The sequence below is a fragment of the Euphorbia lathyris genome, chromosome 3 (assembly GCF_963576675.1).
Source record: "Euphorbia lathyris chromosome 3, ddEupLath1.1, whole genome shotgun sequence".
Classification (NCBI taxonomy): domain Eukaryota; kingdom Viridiplantae; phylum Streptophyta; class Magnoliopsida; order Malpighiales; family Euphorbiaceae; genus Euphorbia; species Euphorbia lathyris.
Window position 1 is genome coordinate 89,474,331 of NC_088912.1, and position 21,204 is coordinate 89,495,534.

General features: G+C 43.2%; 1 protein-coding gene across 2 annotated transcripts; it reads right to left on the reverse strand.

The window, feature by feature from the left end:
* Positions 1-8,381: 8,381 nt before the first annotated feature.
* On the reverse strand, positions 8,382-20,571 carry LOC136224168 (GDSL esterase/lipase 2-like). Of its 2 annotated transcripts, XM_066012435.1 has the most exons (5): positions 20,278-20,571; positions 20,054-20,184; positions 19,554-19,772; positions 8,873-9,125; positions 8,382-8,783 (listed from the first exon to the last, which is right to left on the reverse strand). In XM_066012435.1, the coding sequence occupies exons 1-5, from the start codon at positions 20,531-20,533 to the stop codon at positions 8,551-8,553; spliced, it is 1,092 nt and encodes a 363-aa protein (XP_065868507.1). In that variant the 5' UTR covers positions 20,534-20,571; the 3' UTR covers positions 8,382-8,550. The 2 variants fall into 2 exon arrangements, with proteins under 2 accessions (XP_065868507.1, XP_065868506.1); XM_066012434.1 differs by lacking the exons at positions 8,382-8,783; positions 8,873-9,125; positions 20,054-20,184; positions 20,278-20,571 and adding exons at positions 16,015-16,739; positions 16,841-17,020; positions 17,108-17,438 and having other exon boundaries at positions 19,554-19,677.
* Between the last annotated feature and the right edge of the window lie 633 nt (positions 20,572-21,204).

Consider the following 21,204-nt stretch of genomic DNA (forward strand, 5'->3'; position numbering starts at 1 on the left):
TGTTCGAATAATCCACTCGAATTCGAGTTAATACAGGTGGATAATTTCTACGAATATATTCAACTAATTATTAGTTTTTTTTTTTTTTTGAAGAAAACAAACATTCATTAAATCAACTCAGAACAAATGATTTCCTGCAACCAGAACGGGGCAGAAAAGGATACAAACTCGCTAGCGCTGGACAGGGCATGCCATGCAACGGCATGGGCTCCCCTGTTTGCTAGACGTGGGGAAAAGGACACAGTATAATCGTGTCGGTTACTCAAAAGAAGCTTACAATCCTGAATAATTGAACCAAAAACAGAGAAATCCAAAGCAGTAGAAGAAATATTGTTAACCACAATCAAGGAATCACTTTCAAAACAAACATTGATACAGTTCAAGTGAAGACACCATAAGATAGCTTCGCGTAAGGCCAGAGCTTCACTTTCTCTAGTGCCTTCAATTAAAGGGAGGAGACGACTACGGCATGCCATGAAAGAGCCATCGGAAGAGCGGAGTAAGGCCCCAACCCCACTACGGGACTCGGACCTGAAAAGAGCTGCATCACAATTGCATTTTACTGCACCTGGCGGAGGACGGGTCCATCCCCAAGTAGGCAACTGTGCATTCGGTGCAATACTGACGCTGGGCTGGGTAGCGGCGGGAAGAGGGCGGGTGGGAACCGCGGCAGGAGGCCTGTGCGACGACCCCGCCTGAGTGCTAGGGGGCACCATCGACGGTGGCGGAGGGGCGGCAGCAGGCAGGAGCGTTGTCGGCGGTGTTGAAGTAGCAGTTGCATTTTGACGGGAGAGGGCCGACGTCGGGTTGACACGGCTATGGTTGTTGTTTCGAGTCGGCGCTTTGGCTTGGGATTGACGCCAAGCCGCTAGGTAGGTGGTCGAGAGCGGGATCGCTATCTCCGGTAGCTGTATCTTGCTTTCCCACACCATTTGGTTCCTTTGATTCCAAATAACCCATAGGGTCATTGCCACCTTCGTTAAAAAGTCATCATCATTAGACACCAGAACCTGCAACATAGAACACGTTAGATAATCAAGTTGGAAAACATCCGTATTGATCCCGGATAGGTTCCAACACTCCTGAGCATAGAGACAGTCCACAAAGAGATGGTAGTCATGTTCGACATCGTTGTGACATAGTGGGCAGTGGGTAGGTATAGTCATTCCCCTTCCAGCCAACCTATGCTGTGTGGCTAGACATCCCGAGGCAAGCTTCCAAATAAACATCTTAACTTTCGGTGGGATATGCAATTTCCAGATTCTACACCATCCCCCATCGGGAACGGGTCCATTGTATCCTCCACACTGCACTCTGTAGCCTGATTTGCTCGAGTAAAGCCCATCCTTGGTGAAACTCCACATCTCTAATGGGCAAGATCATTCTGTTGACCGTAACCGCATCAGCAGTAGTTAGCATGGCCTCTACCTTGCCTCTGTCCCAGATTTTCCTCCCCTGGACTAACAAATCAGCCACCCTTTCCTCCATCTGCTACACCCCAGCCTTCTCCTGCACCATAAATGGAGCTACAGTATTCAACCACGGGTCCTTCCACACTGATATGGACTTACCATTCCCAATTCTCCATCTTATCCCACTCTTCAGCACTTCAATAGCTCTCCAAACACTCCCCCAAACAAAACTAGGATTATTGCCCAATTTGGAGGATAGGAAGGGTTCCCTAGGAAAATATCTAGCTTTAAACAACTTCCCTACCAAAGAATCTGGAGTAACCAATAACTTCCATGCCTGTTTTCCTAGCAGAGCTAGGTTGAATTTCTGGAGGCTCCTAAAGCCCATGCCTCCCTCACTCTTACTTCTACAAAGGCGATCCCAACTCCGCCAATGGATCGATCTCATTCCTTCCGGTTTCATACCCCACCAAAAGGAATTCATTATTTTCTCAAGGTCTAGGCATAGGGACTTAGGCAGTTTAAATATACTCATACAAAAAGTAGGCAAAGCTTGAGCAACAGATTTAATCACAATCTCCTTACCTGCAGCTGACAGAAACCTGAACGTCCAGTTGCTCAATCTTTTTCGCAGCCTATCTTTGAGAAAACTAAAGATTGCCACTTTAGACTTCCCAATTAGCGAAGGCAGCCCCAAATATCGACCCGTATCTAGTGGATTAGAGACCTGGAGAGACGTGCAGACATCCCTGCGCAGCCTGTGATCTACGTTCGGGCTAAAGAAGATCCCAGATTTCTGCAAGTTAACAGCCTGACCCGAAGCTACCTCATAATCAGCCAGAATTGCTCCAATTTTTGCGCATTCATCCATGTCTGCCCTGAAAAACAAAAAGCTATCATCTGCAAAGAACAGGTGAGTGATGGTGGGAGCACCCCGGGCAATTTGACAACCATGAATGGAGCCCTTAATTGCCGCTCTATTTATCAGTTTAGATAAGACTTCAGCACACAGTATAAAGAGATATGGAGACAGAGGGTCACCCTGCCTCAGCCCCCTCTTAGGCTTAATTGGGCCGACAAACTTTCCATTAAGAGAAACAGAATACTCCACAGAGGTTATACACAGCATAATCCACTCAACCCATATCGCAGGGAATCCCAATTTCAGCATAACCAGTTTCAGGAAGGTCCAGTCAACTCTATCATAGGCCTTGCTAATATCAAGCTTCAAGGCTATCTCTCCCAATCTGCCCCTATTCTTCATTTTCATAAAGTGTAATGACTCAAAGGCCACCATTATACTGTCAGAGATAGACCTCCCAGGGACAAAAGCCGATTGATTTTCAGAAATCAGAGCCGGTAATACCTTCTTGAGCCTATTGGCCAGAACCTTGGCAATCAATTTATAAAGAACATTGCACAGGGAGATAGGGCGAAAGTCCTTCATACCTTCAGGCTTATCAATTTTAGGGATTAAAATGATAATTGTATCATTCAGATGGGCCGGGAATTCCATCCGTTCCAGATAACCCATACAAGCACTAACAACCTCCACACCAATAACCTCCCAAAAGTGCTGGAAAAAACCCGGATTTAACCCATCAGGGCCCGGGGATTTGTCAGGCTACATTTGGAATATGGCATCTTTGAACTCTTCATGAGTGAATTGGGAGCACAACTCGTTCTGCATATCAAATGTAACTAGCGGGGACAAAACGTTAACTGAATCATAACAAGGGCTTTCAGGACTAGCAAACAGATCAGAGAAGTAAACTCTAGCCAGAGACCCAAGCTCCTGCAAACCCTGCACCCAAAGGCCACTGTTGTCCTTGAGGCGCCTAATGGTATTCCTCTATTTCCTAGCTTTGACACAAGCATGGAAAAACTTAGTATTCTGATCCCCCTCTTTCAGCCAGAAGTTCTTAGCCCTTTGTTGCCAATGAATAGCTTCAGTTTGAAGGAGGGTGTTCAGCTCCTGCCTAGCCTGCAGGAATCTGACAACATCGGCAGGTGCATGGCTGTCAACAAGGCGATCCAATCTGCTTTTACAACCCTCAATTTGCTTTCTGAACCGCATACGGTATTTGTTTCCCCATTGTTCCATACTACTAGCACAAGCTGATAACTTGTCTTCCAGATTACGACATCTACTGCTCAACCACCCTGTACGAACGAATTCCCTAAAATCTGGATCCTGGAGCCACTCTTGTTCGAATCTAAAGTGGCGCTGGCCCCCCTCCCTCACCGGGTTTGCGAAATTCATGAAGATCGGTGAGTGATCCGAATACGGTGACACCAGAGTTCGCAGCCTATGATTGGGGAATCTATCCGCCCAGGTAGAATTGACCAAAGCCCTGTCTAATCTCTCTCTAACCCACAATCTCGTACCCCGGCTTCTCTCCCAAGTAAATTGACTACCCTGAGTTGGAATATCAAGAAGCATATTCTCCTCAACGGCTTCCTGAAACTTCTTCATCAACCCCCTAGGGTAAGGAAGCCCACCCATTTTCTCTGAATCCGAGAGAATGCAGTTAAAATCCCCAATAGTAGGGGAAGAATCGAAATGGAGCATAACTGAGCTAATAAACTCCATGAGCCTCCATGAGTAGCCCGATTAGCGTGGCCATAAAAGCCCACCAGCCTCCAATCACCCCTCTCACTATCATGCATCTGAACTTCAATATGGTGGTCCGAGAAAGAAACCACCGAAGCCATGTGCGGCTTCCTCCAAATGAGGGCAAGGCCCCCACTTCTACCTTTACAGTCAACAGAGAACGATTCTTCGAAACCAAACTTTCTTTTCAAACCATCTATAGCAGAACTAGTCACCAGAGTTTCAATCAAGATTATCAGATCCGGTTTGTTTGTCTTAACTAGCTTCCCGAATGACTGAACTGCCCGAGAGTTTCCTAACCCCCGGCAGTTCCAGCTCAGGCAATTCATAATCCTCGGCGGACCTGCTCCCCAGGTCGCGCCGTTTCTGTATCAATAGAGGTGGAAGAATCTCCCGGAGAGGAAGAAACTGACACCTTCGGAGTGTTCAAAATTAAATCGGAATCGCTGCCCTGTAATTTACTCACTATTGCTTGTACTGAAATTGAAACAGGACCCGCACGTCTGCGCTTACGATCATCTGCCAGTTCTAAGCCTTCCTCATCACTATCCACAGCCATGTTATCTACCACCCCATCCTAAATACTTGGCAAACTCGCACCCCCACTCCCCATCACCTTCTTTCCCTTCTGCTTCTCACTTAACTGACCCGCAAGTATGTTTTCCTTACCTGCCTCTTTTGTTTGAGTTACCTTTCCAGTCATCGACTGTTTAGAACCCGTGCTCTCATTATGACTCCTGCCTGGAGTTGGCACTATAGCCAGGTTCCCCGGCTCCCTCAGCCACTTCACATTCAAAACCTCCCCAACTCTACGAGACGGGGCCTTCAACCAGTCCCCCATTCCCGTGTAATCTCCTCAGGCTTCACAGTGAAAATTTTCTCACAGTATCTGTCAGTGTGACCCAGCAGCCCACAGATGTAACAGAAATTACCCAGTCTCTCATACTTAAAGGATATATACGCCCACTCCTCCTTACCCTTCCTAATCTTCTTCATCCTCTTCAATGATTTTCTCACATCAATAGACACTCTAAGACGCATAAACTGCCTTCTCAGCGTGGCATTGTTATTAGGATCGTACTCCACATACTTTCCGATGAAATCCCCAATCTGTCTACCTACTCCTTCAGACATAGATCCTATCGGCAAATCATATATTTGGACCCAAAAGTTAGCACTGTTCAACTCAACCAGTTCAGGAGAAGGCTCGTCCTTCCACACAGCAAGCACAAGTAGGTGATTGTCAAAGGACTAAGGACCCCCTTCCATCACACGAGACATATCTACCTGATGGTAGAATTCAAATACATACTTATTTGCAGATAGCTCAGAAATTGCTACACCTCTCCTAGGTCTCCAGATAGTTGCCATCCTTGCCTTCATAGCAATAGTATTTATTGATCGATCCGAGAGGAAACGACCAACAAGGGTTAATCCACTATTCTTAGCAATAGGATTGGAAGAGGGACCTGTGAGATCAAGTTCCTCCTCCTCCCCATCAGACAAGGACAAATTGGTTATCGCTTTCTCTACCCCAGCCATAACAAAGCACAACAGCAAGCCAGTAAGCCAAGAGCAATCAACAAATGCTGAAAACACCACCACAACACCAAACCCAAACTAACCAGAAACAAAATTCCCTGCACAACACCAAACCCAAACTTACCAGAAACAAAATTCCCTGCACTTCTTGAGTTACAAGACTCCAACAACACCAGACCAACAGAGACACTATCTTGAAGAAACTCAACAAAACACAGACACACCACCAGAGAGGAACACCACAACACAAGAGCAAGCCAATAACCATGCAGTTTCTCAAGAAGGGAAGCAAAAGAAACTCACCGGGATCACCCTAATTGGGTACAACAGATCAGGTTAATCGGTCAGACTAGCCGGAATCAGGGGAGTCTCACAGGGCGGTTTACCGGGGCCGGAGGATTGAACCTCGCGACACAGTTTGCGCGAATCAACGAACAGGCCGAGGGAGGGAGAAGACGGAATAGCGAAACAACAAGCACTAAGGCAGGAACTAACCACTCACAGCGCCGGCGCGGAGGAGGGACGGCCGACTCGCGGCGGCGAGGCGACAGGAGTTTAGTATACGGTGGGGGCGGCGGTTATTTCAGAAGATCGGGGCATTTTGCGCAATAATTAAGAAATGCAATAATTCCTAATTATTAGTTGAATATTAAATTCCCTATAATTGTTCCACCACATGTGACACCAATTCTTTTACCAATATTTTATTTTTGTAATAAAGTTTGTTGTACCTCAATTAATTAATTGGGATGGCAATTTCCATCTAACACTCAATTGTAAGTTTGTCCTTGAATCCTTTTCTGCACGTGTAATAAATGTCACAATTGATACTTATGCTGGTTGAGAGAATGGGAGGTTGCAGCATAATAACTAAGGTAAAGTACACATGTCTCTTAGATGAAGTTATCTAAATTTCAATTATGTCATAATTTACATGTTTATTGAGATAGTTTACAATAATGTAAACTAGGTGTTGGTCCACTCAATTTATGTAAACTATTATCTTGAATGCTTTCAGGTTTTGCCTAAATTTGAATAATAATTAGATACTCAAAGAAGATTGATTGAAAAATTGTTATATTTTGTTATTGTCATAAAAAAGTTCCATAGTTTGTAAAAAAAATATTTAGTAAAATATTATTCTAATGTTTTTTGGGTGTTTATTTGCTTAAGAAAAATAAATCCACGGAAACATTTTGAAAGGTAAAAGAAAAATAAATGAATAAAACGTGGAAAATATTTTACTGCTTTGGAAAGAACGCACGAATGCAGCGCCTCCCTCGGTGAACTTGCCTTCCACCTCTTCTCTTCTTTGATTTCCGGGCGATTGCCTAGGGCTCGGATTCGCAAGCTTATGACATATTGCTTGTGTCAAACTGTGGATTATTTTACTAATTGCCTCTTTAGAGGTGTTTCATGCATGTGCTAATTGAAATTTATCCTAGTAGATGCATAGGGTAGCTGTGTATGATCTTTGCTAATCAAAGCAAATATGTGTTAATAAGTTAGAATTCTTTTAGCATTTGTTGATATAAAAATATTTTATTTTTCTGTCACAATATTTTCCTTTTCATAATATGTTTCAGAATATAATATTTTTCTGGAAATAAAACGGACAAGGTGACATGATTTTTATTAAAAAGTCAGTCATATTATTTTTAATTTTCGATGATAATTTATTATTAGTTATTTTTTCTTATTTCTAAAATATATGTTTGTTCATTTTTTTTAAAGTATATGTTTGTTCGTTTTTGAACTGCATATAACTTGATGGAATTGCAAACAGATATTATCTATTGGTTGATGGATATTTCTAATGCAACCTAACACATGGGAATATACTTTGAGGTCTAGATAGGGGTAAATTACACCCATGGCTACTGAACTTTATCCATTTTCACATTATGGCCACTGAACTTCATTTCTTCCCGGTACTGAACTTTACACTTTTTAACATCGGTGGCCACGTAACGTCTCAAAACGATCGTTGACGGCTAAAAATAAAAAATCCAAAGAGTTAATGATATTCTAAGGAACTTTAATTCTTGAAAATTTTCGTTTTGAGGTCATTTGGGTGTTGTTTAGTTAGGAGAGAGAAAGTGAATTTTTAGAGAGAGAAAGCTCCAAAAAATGTGATTTTCGAAAATAAAAAATTTGGTTTCATGGTAAATATCGTTCTGAACAACTTTAATTCTTGAATATTTTCATTTTGAGCTCGTTAAGGATCGTTAACGGTCATTTTGAGAAGTTAGTTAAAATTGAGTGGCCACCAGTGTTAAAAAATGTAAAGTTCAGTGGTCATACTGGGAAAAAATGAAGTTCAGTGGCCATAATGTGAAAATGAGTAAAATTCAGTGGCCATGGGTGTAATTTACCCGTCTAGATAGATATAATTAGTTTCTTTCAATCCAAATGTTGAAATTTAATATATAATATTTATTCTTTATTCTTGGTAATTAATATGGAACCCTCTAAACTTGTCCATTTTGGTCACTTTACTTAACGAACAACTCATTAACCACTTCAACTTATTAAAAGTGACATAACACGCTCCTTATTCTCCTTCAACTCAAGAAGATTTTGACCACTCGTCTTTGAATTGAAATCTCATATGCAATATGACTTTCTGCTTCAAAACAATTTATCTATTCTTAAAGCATACTTTTCAATAGCCTCTCTAACTTATGCACAATTTGAATACCATTGCGAAAGGCCATGTTGCAAATTTTTATAAACGAAAATCTACATTTCCGGTCGAAAGTCAACCGAAACTAATGATATATATGTCATTTCTTCAAAAACTTTGTTACAAATTTGGATCTTATTCCTTGTTTTCAACATCAGATAATGAGTAAGGTAACGTTTTCTTTGAAGTCCTGAAACTTCAACCCAAACCAAGTTTATTCTTTGCCATTTGATTACATAATTGTTGATCATACATATATCTGTTATGATCATTATTGGGAAAGAAAAAGAAAAACATCAATTGGCACAGACTAGTGTTTTAAGATTGTAAGGAATGTTAACATTATGACCTCCACTCCAAATTAGATGGGAAAGCTGGTCATAGAACTTTTCAGTTGGATGAACAGAATCAAAGAAGACATATTCATTCACATCTTCACATACTTCATATCCTTTCACCAACCCACAGCTTGACACAATTCCTCTGTATGGACCAGCTCCACAACATGCCACTTTGGCCTCTTTGAATCCTTCAAAATTTAATCATTTTAGAGTTCAAATTTTGTTAATTGGAGAAAAGAATGAGCTAACTTTGTAAGGAGGAGATATATAAACATACCATATTTCAGAGGATTTGTTATTCTTTCAGAAAAAGTTGTATAGAAATCAAAATATGAATACTGAAACTCTTTTAGCTGACTTTGCATCTCTTTGAGTATTTTAGGAAGTGCTTCATTGTGTAATTTTGTTAAAGATGAAAGTACTTCATTACAGCCTCCTTTGTTTTGTTCTAATGCTCTCATACTTGGTGAACAATCAAAAGCTCCCACGCCTATAAATCCAAACTTCCTTCCTCCTATCTTATAAATATCCTGAAATGCAAAACAATGGACGTATAATCTCTATAATTCAAACATAAAAAAGATATATATATTGATATAATATTGATAACCCGCGAAGCCCAAAACGGGTTATACTCATTTTGCAAGCCCAGCCCATATTAAAGCCCCATGGGCTAAGATTGGACAGGACCCGAATGAAGGAAGCGGGCGCAGCGAGTAAACCGCCCCTAATTCTTAAACGGAGCGACAAAACTCCCACTCAGAACCACGTTCGTTGCCATGAAAACCACGAAAGGGACATGGCCTAAAAAGGGGGAACCGCCCTCAGAACGTGGCCCACTAAGGAGTAACCGCCCTCGGCGGTTACCCAAAAATACCTATAAAAGGCCTTAAGAATAAGGGAGGAGGTACGTTCACATTTTTTTTCCCACAGAGCTATTGCTAAATTATAGACTCATTCTTACAAAAACTGACTTGATCGTCGGAGAGTTTTCCCGGAGATCCTGTCTCCGGTTTTGTTTTGCAGGTAACTCCGGCAAAGAACATCAAAGCGGATCCAGCAAGTTATCATTGGTGCGGTGAACGTGGACCTTTTTTACCAACATTTGGTTAAAGGTACATGAAGAACATGTCAGAACCATCACGAACGACCGGCGTTACCACTAGATCAACCAGTATGAACTCCAGGGGACCACGGACTGCGAATTCGCAACCTGCAAGTACACAGCCTGTGGTGCCTAGCTCATCGGGTCCTTCGGGACAATTGAGTCCGTTATTGGAGGTCCAAGTGCAAACTGAGATGGAAATGTCCAATAGTGATTTCGTACAGATGGCTGGACAAGTCTTGGCTTCGAACATGAGCCAGGCGGCTGGAGATCGAATGATTAATTTACTAACGGCCCTCGCGGAACACAATACCGCCGTGGCGGCTGCTCCTCAAGAACCTGTGGTTATCTCAACACAATCACCGACTATCCCTGTCATGTCGGCCCTCCCGCAGCCATCTCAGGCACCAAATCAAGTGGGCCAGAGTAGTCGCACAAACCCACACAGCCACCCGAGCAACTACTCGCACCCAGATCTCATTACGACGATACATCTGACCTGGCAGCCATCCCAACCGTTGCCAGGAGTGCAAGGCACTCTTCCGCCACAGCAAGTGGAACCTTTTCCTCCCAGACATTCGGAGTTGATGACTCCTGGGCGAGAGCACACATGGAACTTTGATCCTATAACGGGACAGCGGTTAGTCCCCCAACAGGCACACGTCTCAACACCGATGGGCGGATGGATGCCACCCAGAATTCACCAGCAGCGGATGGAAGAAGTCCGGCGAATACCCGATATTGACTTAGAAGATCAATTACGAAGCATGATGGAGCGAATGGGGTACTCGCCTAGGCCGAGAGCAGAGATCCAGAGCGATTCACCTTTTGCCCCTTCGTTACGGTAATTCATTCCAGATCATAGAATCAAAGCGCCTGCCATACCAAAATACTATGGGGATCCAAATTCTGACCCTGAGGCTCATGTCAGGAACTACAGAGAGTTAATGGATGTTGCAGGGGCAAGCGAAAGCATAATTTGCAGGTTATTCTCGACAACTTTGGGCGGTGCGGCATCTGATTGGTTTCGATCTTTACCGGCAGAATCTATTCACAATTGGCAACAATATAGTCGGGATTTCTGTGCGAAGTTCGTGGGCTGTAAAGTAGCAGATGTGACAGATAGGCAGCTGAAGGAGATCAAACAGAGGAACTATAATTCCCTAAGGGAATTTATTGTCGCCTTTAACGATATCCTGGTGCGATTGCAGAACCCAGATATCGTGAGTATTCGCAACATCATGGCGGATGGAACCACAGATTGGAGCATGCGGGAAGAAATCATCCGTAACAAACCACGCACTGTAGCCGAGCTCATGAAGATAGCAAAGGAATTCATGGAAGTGGATGATGTCAACAGGGAACATAGGGCCCAAACTCGGCGAGAAAGAGATGCCGCTAGAACCACTTCAGACAGTCGGCGTCAGACCCAGTCCAAAAGTAATTTTGTTCGAAGAGGCGATCGTCCCTTTCAAGGTGGAGGATATCACACGCCACTAAACACGACTCGCCAGGAGGTGTTACTTTGGATCGAAAAGAGCCCCCTGAAGAAGGATGTGCGGTTCCCCGAGGTAAAAGGTCGAACCAGTTTGGGGCGACATCCTAACAAATATTGCAGGTTCCACAGATTGAATGGCCATGACACAGATGATTGCTACGAACTGAAGAAGGAAATAGAAAAACTGATCGAGAGAGGCAAGCTGAGTCAATTTGTAAGAAAAGATACAGCTGATGAGAAAACAACGCTCCCGCATGAGGGAGAAACACGGCCAGAAAAGAAGCAGAAGAAAGGGGTGATAAACGTGATAGCAGGCGGAATCTACGAGCCTCCAACAAAAAGAACTCGCCGTGAACGGCGAAAGAGCAATACACATAGGGGGGATGCCCTCAATTACTCATTTGCGAGAATCACGGAGCCACATGCGGATGCCCTGGTGATCACGATGGTCGTGGAAGGATGGGACGTCAAACGGGTCCTTATCGACACAGGCAGTTCTTGTAATGTCATTACCCGGACAGCATTCAACAAGTTGGGAATCAACGACGAGCGGGTGGAACACACCTTCATGGATGTAACTGGTTTTGGGGGTCAATCCTCCCAAACAAGTGGGCAGGTGGTGTTGGAGGCAGAAATGGGCGATAAGAATCTAAAATGGCGAGGTGATTTAGAATTCGCAATTGTTGATCTCCCACTGGCCTACAACATAATTCTGGGACGGCCATTCCTGTCGGAGACGGAGTCGCTCATCTCAATGAAGCATTTAACGTTACATTTGCCAACACACCAAGGGCGAGTCATAGTTGAAGGTGATCAACTTGTATCTCAACAGGCCTATACATTATCACTTGAACCAAAACCGGAAGAGGAGGATAAAGTCGAAGAGAAGCTCCCGGCGGAAGCATTGGGAGAAACGGAACTATTCGCCATCTCGAATGACAAGAACGTGCGAATAGCGGCTGGACTCTCAGAGGAAACAAAGAAGGCCATTACCGAGGTATTGATCCAATGTGAGTCGGCATTTGCCACCCCAAATGAAGTGTTAAAAGGAATAAGCCCAGACGTAGCAACCCATCGATTGAATGTAGACAAAGGGGCAACCCCAGTGCGGCAAAAGAAGAGGGGACATGCTCCTGAGTGGCAAAATGCGATTGAAAAAGCAGTGGCGGATTTGCTAAAGTCAGATGCAATTCGAGAAGTCACCTATCCGGAGTGGTTAGCCAATGTGGTGCTAGTCAAAAAGCCGAATGGAACGTACAGAATGTGCGTCGACTTCAAAGACTTGAACAAGGCATGTCCGAAAGATATGTATCCACTTCCTAACATTGATATATTGGTAGATGGAACTGTAGGATATGAAGCTTTATCATTCACCGACGTGAAATCCAGTTACCATCAGATACCCATGGAGAAGGCGGATGAAATCAAAATATCATTCATAACTCACCAGGCGACTTATTGCTTCAAGGTGATGCCCTTTGGATTGAAAAACGCGGGAGCAACATACCAGAGGATGATGAACAAGATATTTTCAGACGAATCCGGCGAGAACTTCTCGATCTATGTTGATGACATGATCATCAAAAGCAAGAAAATGCAAGACCACCCGCGGGATATCAAAGAAATCCTAGAAGTGTTGATCAAATATGGCCTCAAATTGAACCCAGAGAAATGCACATTCGGAGCGAGAGCGGGAAAGTTCCTGGGTTTCATTGTTAGCGGCAAAGGGGTTGAGGCGAATCCTGAGAAGGTTAAAGCAGTAATGGAGATGAAGACGCCAAGGAACATAAGGGAAGTACAGAGACTGAACGGGAGGTTGGTGGCATTAGGGCGATTCATATCATGCTCAGCTAGGCGATGTCTACCTTTCTACAATGCCATCAAAAAATCCAAGTCCTTTGAATGGACGCCGGATTGTCAAGAAGCATTTGAGGGGATAAAGCGATTACTACGTTATCCGCCCTTAATGAGCAGGCCGGAAGACGGAGAAGACTTGTTTCTTTATGTATCCGTCACCAGCATGGCGATATGCACTGTGATGGTGCGAGAAGAAGAAGGGCAACAATATCCAGTGTATTACGTGAGCAAAGTCCTGAAGGATGCAGAACTCCGGTATTCGAAGTTGGACAAAATGGCCCTCGCAGTGATAACCACGGCAGCTAGATTGAAACCATACTTTCAGGCGCATACTATCATTGTGAGAACTGGCATCCCAGTGCGAAAGGTACTGCAGAAACCTGACGCATCCGGCCGGTTGATGGAATGGTCAATTCGCCTGGGCGAATTCGATATCCGCTATGAAGGAAGACCAGCACTAAAGAGCCAAGTGCTCGCCGACTTCGTGAACGAATTCACCTGGGATGATGATGAATGTCCAAAGGCACAAAAAGAAGAGTGGAGCATGTACACAGATGGGGCCTTATCTGCAGACGGAGCTGGGCTAGGAATCGTCATCAAAGGTCCGGTGGTTATCCGCCTGTGCTACGCAGCAAAATTAACTTTCAAAACTGCCAATAATGCCGCAGAGTATGAAGCAATGATATGCGGATTGAAGTTGCTCAATCAACTCACCCCAGAAAGAGTGGTAATCTACAGCGATTCCAAACTCATGATAAACCAGATCACAAAAAATTATCTGGTGAAACAGGAGGAGCTCGTAAAATACCATCAGGTAGTCGGCCGATTGACACAAGAGTTAACGCACAAGGGAGTCGTTTGGGAGATGGTGCATGTTCCACGAGGCCAAAATGAAAAAGCTGACGAATTGGCAAAGGCAGCGGCAAGTAGAGAACCATGGAGTCAAAAAGCATGCAGCTTGGAAATAAAATCGGCACCAGCATTCGAGGTTGATCAGATTATGATCAACGAGGAACTGGAAGACGATGAAGATTGGCGGATGCCAATCCGTCAATATCTGGAGCAGGGAGATTTGCCGGTTGATAACAGCTTAGCCAGAAAAATAATTGGGCAGTCGGCACGATACTCAATGCGGGATGGAACTTTGTATCGGAAATCGTACACATGTCTATGGTTGAAATGCGTTAGTCGCAATGAAGGGGACTATGTGCTGCGAGAACTACACGAAGGAATTTGTGGCGTGCACGAAGCTTCGGCGGCATTGGCAAGAAAGGTCAAACTGCTGGGATACTACTGGCCCAAGGTGGTGGAAGATTCCCAGAAGATGGTTGCGGAATGTCACAACTGTCAAATCCATGCGAATGAAAAGCATGTTCCCGGAGCTGAACAAATCACTATAATGACGGCGTGGCCATTCGCAACATGGGGAATTGATATAGTGGGCCCATTCCCAGAAACAACAAAGAAAAGGAAGTATTTGATAGTCGCAGTAGACCACTTCAGCAAATGGGTAGAAGCGGAGGCAGTAACCGCACAAACACCTGAGCGAATGATCGAGTTCTTACGAGAGAACATTATCATGCGATTTGGGATCCCGCAGAAGCTTATAACCGACAATAGCACCCAGTTCAACTGTGCCAAGTTCAAAACATACTGCGAAAGCATGGGAATCAAGAATCATTTTTCTTCTGTAAACCATCCCCAATCAAATGGTATGACAGAAGTTACCAACAGGGCCATGGTTCAAGGCATCAAGAAGCGGCTAGGTGACAAAAAAACAGGTTGGGCGGATGAGATACCCCATATGTTGTGGGCATACAGAACTTCTGTAAAGGAAGCAACAGGTGAAACACCTTTCTCGCTAGTTTATGGAGCCGAAGCAGTCCTACCTGTTGAAATCAAGTCGCCCACAGATCGGACAATATATTATTGCGACACACAAAATCCTATCAACATCAGAGATGCTTTGGATTCTGTGGAGGAACGAAGAGAGAAAGCTTACATGCGAATGGCAATGTACCGCAATAGAATCAAGAAATACCATGACAGAAGAATGCGAAAAGTAATAATCAACGAAAACGACTTGGTCTTGAAAAAAGCGGATAAAATACAATCCAGAGATGGCAAAGGCAAACTGGGCGTCAACTGGATCGGACCATACAAAGTATCCAAGAAGCTGGGACCAGCCACTTTTGAAATAGAAGAAATGAGCGGAAAGAAGCTCCCGCGCACCTGGAATCTAGAGAATCTACGCCTATATAAAAAGGCCGAGTAGTTCGAGGAAATGACGAGTACTCTTTTTCCTTTTATGAGTTTTTCCCACTGGGTTTTCTGATAAAAGGTTTTAATGAGGCTTCGATCCCGCACAATTGGTGTACATATGTAATAAACTTTTTCTCGTCATCAATAAAAGTTATTACATTCACTCAGTATGTTACAACAAAACGCGGATTCCTTACAAAAAACACATAAATGTGTTGCCTCTTAAAGAAAGGCGGATGCATGATTACGCATCACTCGCAAAAAACCTTAGGGTTAAAATCAATAACACATAAATGTGTTGCCTCTTAAAGAAAGGCGGATGCATGATTACGCATCACTCGCAAAAAACCTTAGGGTTAAAATCAAAAAACCTTAGGGTTAAAATCAAAAACACATAAATGTGTTGCCTGTTAAAGAAAGGCGGATGCATGATTACGCATCACTCGCAAAACCTTATGATCAAAACTTATGATTATTTTCGACAGAAGAATTATAAGTTAAGGCATAAAATTAAGCGGATAAACGAGTACTCAAAATTGCAAAAAGGGTCTGGCCACCCTAGCTATGAAGAAACACAAATATGGAGTCGGCAAAAAGACAAAGGGCACATATAAAGGGCAAAAAAGTGACAATCACACACATACGAAAACCAACAACCGAAAGAAAATATATATATCAGAGCGGTTTGTTACATGGTTTTTACATACAAAAGTCCAAATATAAGTTAAGCTACGCTACAGCTTCCTCTCCTTCGCCCCTAATGCCCTCCTGGACTGCAGCAACTCCCTCATCTCCTCTGGTAGGAGGATCTACTTCAAGCGAATCCTCGACCCTTGAATCGGTAACCGCTTCAGTAACCTCTTCGGTGAGAGGTACCTCTTGCACAGGTTGAGAAACGGCTTGGGGTGCCTCTCCTTCCGCGGGCTGAATAGGGATCTCGCAGCTAATCGGAGGATCCTGAAGACTCTTCCAATCTAAGAAGAGTACCTCATCCATATCAGCATCCTCGGCTTCCAGCTTATCCCACTCCCCAGTTAAATCCTTTTCAGGGATGGGAACTTTGGGGCGGTTAAGTACTAGACCCTGATGCCCGTGCTCATAAGCCGCATGAATCCGCTCCCCATACCAGTAGATGCGGGCGCCATCTTCAGCCAAAATCTCCTCAACCCTCTTCTTTTGGGCCTCCTTGAAAGCAGCTAGGTCGTCGAGGGCTTTTTGCAGTTCATCGGACTTGGCCTGAAGGGATTTAAGGGCCTCCTCCTTCTCGCCCACGGCCTTCTGACAGGTGCCCTCTAGGACCTTCACCTTCCCTTGGACATCATCATAAAGCGACTTCTGAGTCGCCAATTCGGTACCAAGACTTTCCAACTCCTGGGCTCGCTCTGCATCCCTTCGGAGAATGCCCTCAGCGAAATTGATAATCTGCATATAACACGTCTCACAAATAAAAATGGGCGAATAGAAATATGCGGTTACAATGAACACAAGATATTTGAAAGCGAAAGGACAAAGCAATAATATACCTCTACAGAACGCTTCTCGATCCCTTCCACAGCAGTAGGGAGCGATACTTGCTCGCGCACACGGGAGGCAGAGGGAAGTCGCCCGAGGACATTGCATATGGAAGATACAATATCCTTGCAAGAGAAGTTCACGGCCAAGCCGAAAGTCCTAGTCCACCATCCGCTAATATCGGGGATTGGCTGCAAGAGCATAAAGAAAAATATCAAGGAGTGGCAGATAGCTCATGAGGAAAAAGTAGCAATACGAGAGGGAGTAGATCAAGATACCTCGTGAATGGGGGTACTGCTCTTTCCTTTAGACGAGGCGGATACAGGTGCGCCGCCAACAGTAAGGGAAACAGAAGTGTTCTTCTTTTTAGAACGAGAAGACTCTGTATCCGCACTTATCTTTCGCTTCCTAGTTAAAGGAAGATCCTCGGAGGCAGAAGCAGGACCTTGTGAAGCGGAAGCCCTAACCGGGGAAGCCGCCCCAATAGAAGGAATCGTCCCTCCAGAAGGATCCGCCCCTACAACGGAAGCGGTTTCCGTCATCCGCTTCTTTCTTCTCGCCAGGGCTTTGGCCTCCCGATCTGCAGCGATTTGAGATAAAGGATCACCCCTGCAAAGGGTTAAAAGAAACCATCAACTTGGAAATAAAAAGTACCTTGCACAAAAACGCGATAAGGAATATAGACAACGCGATCCCCCTCGCGGTATACAATCACTACTCGGCTCCTTAGCATATGAAAGGCCTGATCGTATGTCCATACAAAAGGTGGAGTGCTCTTCAGGAACTTGATAATGGCGGATTCTTCCTGGCTGGGATACCCGAAGTTCAAACTCTTTACGTTGGGTCGGCTCCAGCAATGAAGGAAGTTCAGGTTTTCCTCATTAAACTTGATAAAAAAGTAAGATCGATCGCACTCGCGGATCTTGTTCAGCTTCTCGTCAAAACCATAGTATCCGCTCTGGCGGATGAAAGTGAAATACCCCACCGAGCTTTTGAAATGGTGGAGCTTGGAGAAGATCTTGAGCGAAAAGGGAACCTCCAAACAATCCGCCAAAAATTTGTCCAGAGTCAAATCGGCCCAGCCGTTAGGATGCAGTTGCCCGGGCGCGATTCCATAACCGCCTAAGACGGAAGCAATCTCATCCGCCAGCGGATAAGTGAAGCTGCAGATAATCTGGGCCACGAAAACAGTGAAGTACCCCTTTGGGTAATCGCCCGGCCCCCTATCCTCTCCAGGAATGATCGTCTTGAGACCTCGGAGCCAGGGATAATGCTCCCGCAAATCATCGATTGTCTCTTGACAAACCAGACTTCCCGACCTGTCCTTCTTGGGTAACAAACGAGGGGTTGGGACAGGTGGCGGAATCAACTTTTTGGGGTCAAAACCTAAACCCTCGTCGGTTGTATTCGCCAGATGAAGGAAGTCGGCGGGATGAGAATTACACCCAGGAGAGCTGGTTGAAGCTTCCTCAACCATCTCTTCAACCTCGTTAGAGACCTCGCGGACATAATCGTCGTCAAACGGCGCGAAGTCGAGGTCTGACATGATCGATAAAAGGAAAACAGAAGCAAAAAGCCGAACAAGGAGCAAATGTGAAAAGAAAAACTTACATGAAAAAGACAACACAGTGAAGTGACGGGATTAAGAGGTCAACGCCGGAAAAGAAGTAGCGGAATTAAAAGGTCGACGCCGGAGAAAACGAAAGAGGGGAAATGCACAAATTCAAAAACTTTGAAATAATCGGACAAAGACGAAGCGTCCCCTATAAAAAGACCCTAAAAGGGCTCTTGCTAGACCAAGAGGGAGGCATGTGATAACCCGCGAAGCCCAAAACGGGTTATACTCATTTCGCAAGCCCAGCCCATATTAAAGCCCCATGGGCTAAGATTGGACGGGACCCGAATGAAGGAAGCGGGCGCAGCGAGTAAACCGCCCCTAATTCCTAAACGGAGCGACAAAACTCCCACTCAGAACCACGTTCGTTGCCATGAAAACCACGAAAGGGACATGGCCTAAAAAGGGGGAACCGCCCTCAGAACGTGGCCCACTAAGGAGTAACCGCCCTCGGCGGTTACCCAAAAATACCTATAAAAGGCCTTAAGAATAAGGGAGGAGGTACGTTCACATTTTTTTTTCCCACAGAGCTATTGCTAAATTATAGACTCATTCTTACAAAAACTGACTTGATCGTCGGAGAGTTTTCCCGGAGATCCTGTCTCCGGTTTTGTTTTGCAGGTAACTCCGGCAAAGAACATCAAAGCGGATCTAGCAAGTTATCAAATATGTAATGACCCCGGTTTTGACAGGGTGGCACAGAGGTGGAACGTCTCAACTAAGAGTGATCCTAAGATTTGAGGATAAGCTAGATGGAAGTTAGTTGAAAACGTGTAACAATACGGTCTTTGTCATGGAACTCTCGACAGTTTGGTCCTAGAGGCTTTGATAACATGTCATTGAACCAATTGAACTAAAAACTGGAACTGATAGTTAAGGCTCTATTACAGCTCTTATATTCATCTTTAAGAGTCAGGATAGAATGATAGTGGATCAGAGAGATTGGTCTCATCGACAAAGTTAGGATGATTTTTTCAATAGATGATTCTTAATCAATAAAAAATATGTATATTTTATTAAAGGCGCAAGAATTATAAACTATATCTACATATCATTGGATCAGAATGTAAGATAATTGGTATATAGTTAATTGTTAGAAACCATCCTACCTTTACGACAGATGTAAGATTACCAAGAACCATTGCAACATAGTCTTTTTGAGAAAAGGAATTAAAAACAGGTGAAGGTCCTAAATAATCATTTGCCCCAATGTTAATTAAGTAAATGGCTTTGGACAATAATTTGCAAGTTTGTGCATCCCCTATTTGCTTCCTTATCTCTTTCTTCACATTCTTCATTTGAACCATTTGAGTATTAAGATCAACAACCTACACAAATGAAGATGAAAGGTCAAAACACAGTAAATCACACTATAATTAATATATTACAAAAACACCCTAATAAAAATTAGGGTTTAAAAAATCAATTTTGCTCATTAATTTCGGTTGTAGAATTAATTTAATTCAAAATAAATCAAATTTTCTCAGTATTTACTGGTCAAAATGATTTTATATGGATATTTTTTGTTAATAAACCTCAATATTTAAAGACTTTTATGTTTAATTTTAAAGTTTAAAGCATCATGTTAGTAACACCACGGATGTCATACCATCCCTTTATCCCCTAGATGGGTTTCAAGGAGAGCACCAGCTCCAGCTGAAGCAAAGTTTGCCCCATTTGTAAACTCATGATAACCAGGAAGTAGATATGGTGGAATCAGTGGCAACTTCATTTTCTCAGCTACAATAAAAACCCAAAGTCAATCTTTAACATCAAAGAAAAGTGGAAACAACAAAAAGTTTGATAATTAAAAATGGATTAAGAGTTGTTTACCAATAAAATCAGGAATGAGCCGGCCATTAGAAAATCTGCCAGAAGGATAGTGAAAATAAGTTGTGCCATAGGGTGTGAAATTGGCAAGGGCAATTGGATGATTGAGGTAATTATTGTTTCCCACATCGAAAAGTGAATCCCCAAAGATAAACAAGGCTATATGATTCTTCTTCAATGAGCCTTGATGAACACATGAAGTTTGAGCAATGATGAAACAGAAAACCAGTAAGCAAAGATGGGATCTTGAAGTTTCCATGTCTGCTACCTTCTTCCCTATTCTTTTCAGAAAATACTTTTTTGTTGCCTATCAACATATTATATACCAACTTCACCAGCCAAAGCTATAATAATAATAATAGTAATAAATGGAAATAATCGGCATTAATTGTACTTGAAAATAATCAGCATAATTGTACTTGAAAATCTAATTTGCTTATAATGTAACCGAAACAGTACTAAATAACATTAATTTATGGTTCCATGCTGATTATTTCCCTGTTTTTACATTTATACCATCAAGCTTTTCACTCTTATGCCATGAGGTTTATTTTTAGTTATGTAATTTCTTTTTCTTTCTTTTTAGTTAAATTTCAGGGATTATGTGTAAATTTGTCCAAATGTATGAAATGATGCAATTTTACTTGTAATATTGCCAAAAAATATTAATTTTACTTTTACCAAAATTTAAACTGGCTGTTTTACTGTTATTTAACTCGTTATTAATTATTACATCAGAACTTCCAAACATCAATTATGTAGAAAATATTTATGGGTTTGGTTACAAAACTACCCCTAACACTTACAACCATGAGCAATTTTACCCTAACGATAGCAGTCAAAAACAATTTTACTCCTAACGTTGGGTAAATTTTAGACATTATTATAAAATACAGCAAATCAATTTGTTTTGAAAAAAAGATTTCATAT

Bases quoted from the DNA above. Each gene is read 5' to 3' on its own strand.
- LOC136224168 (XM_066012434.1), bottom strand. From the start codon at position 17,371: ATGACGGAAACCGCTTCCGTTGTAGGGGCGGATCCTTCTGGAGGGACG. The intron at 17,021-17,107 runs GTATCTTGATCT...ATGCTCTTGCAG, and splicing joins GCAGTACCCCCATTCACGAG to CCAATCCCCGATATTAGCGG. The intron at 16,740-16,840 runs GTATATTATTGC...TGTTATATGCAG, and splicing joins TCGAGAAGCGTTCTGTAGAG to ATTATCAATTTCGCTGAGGG.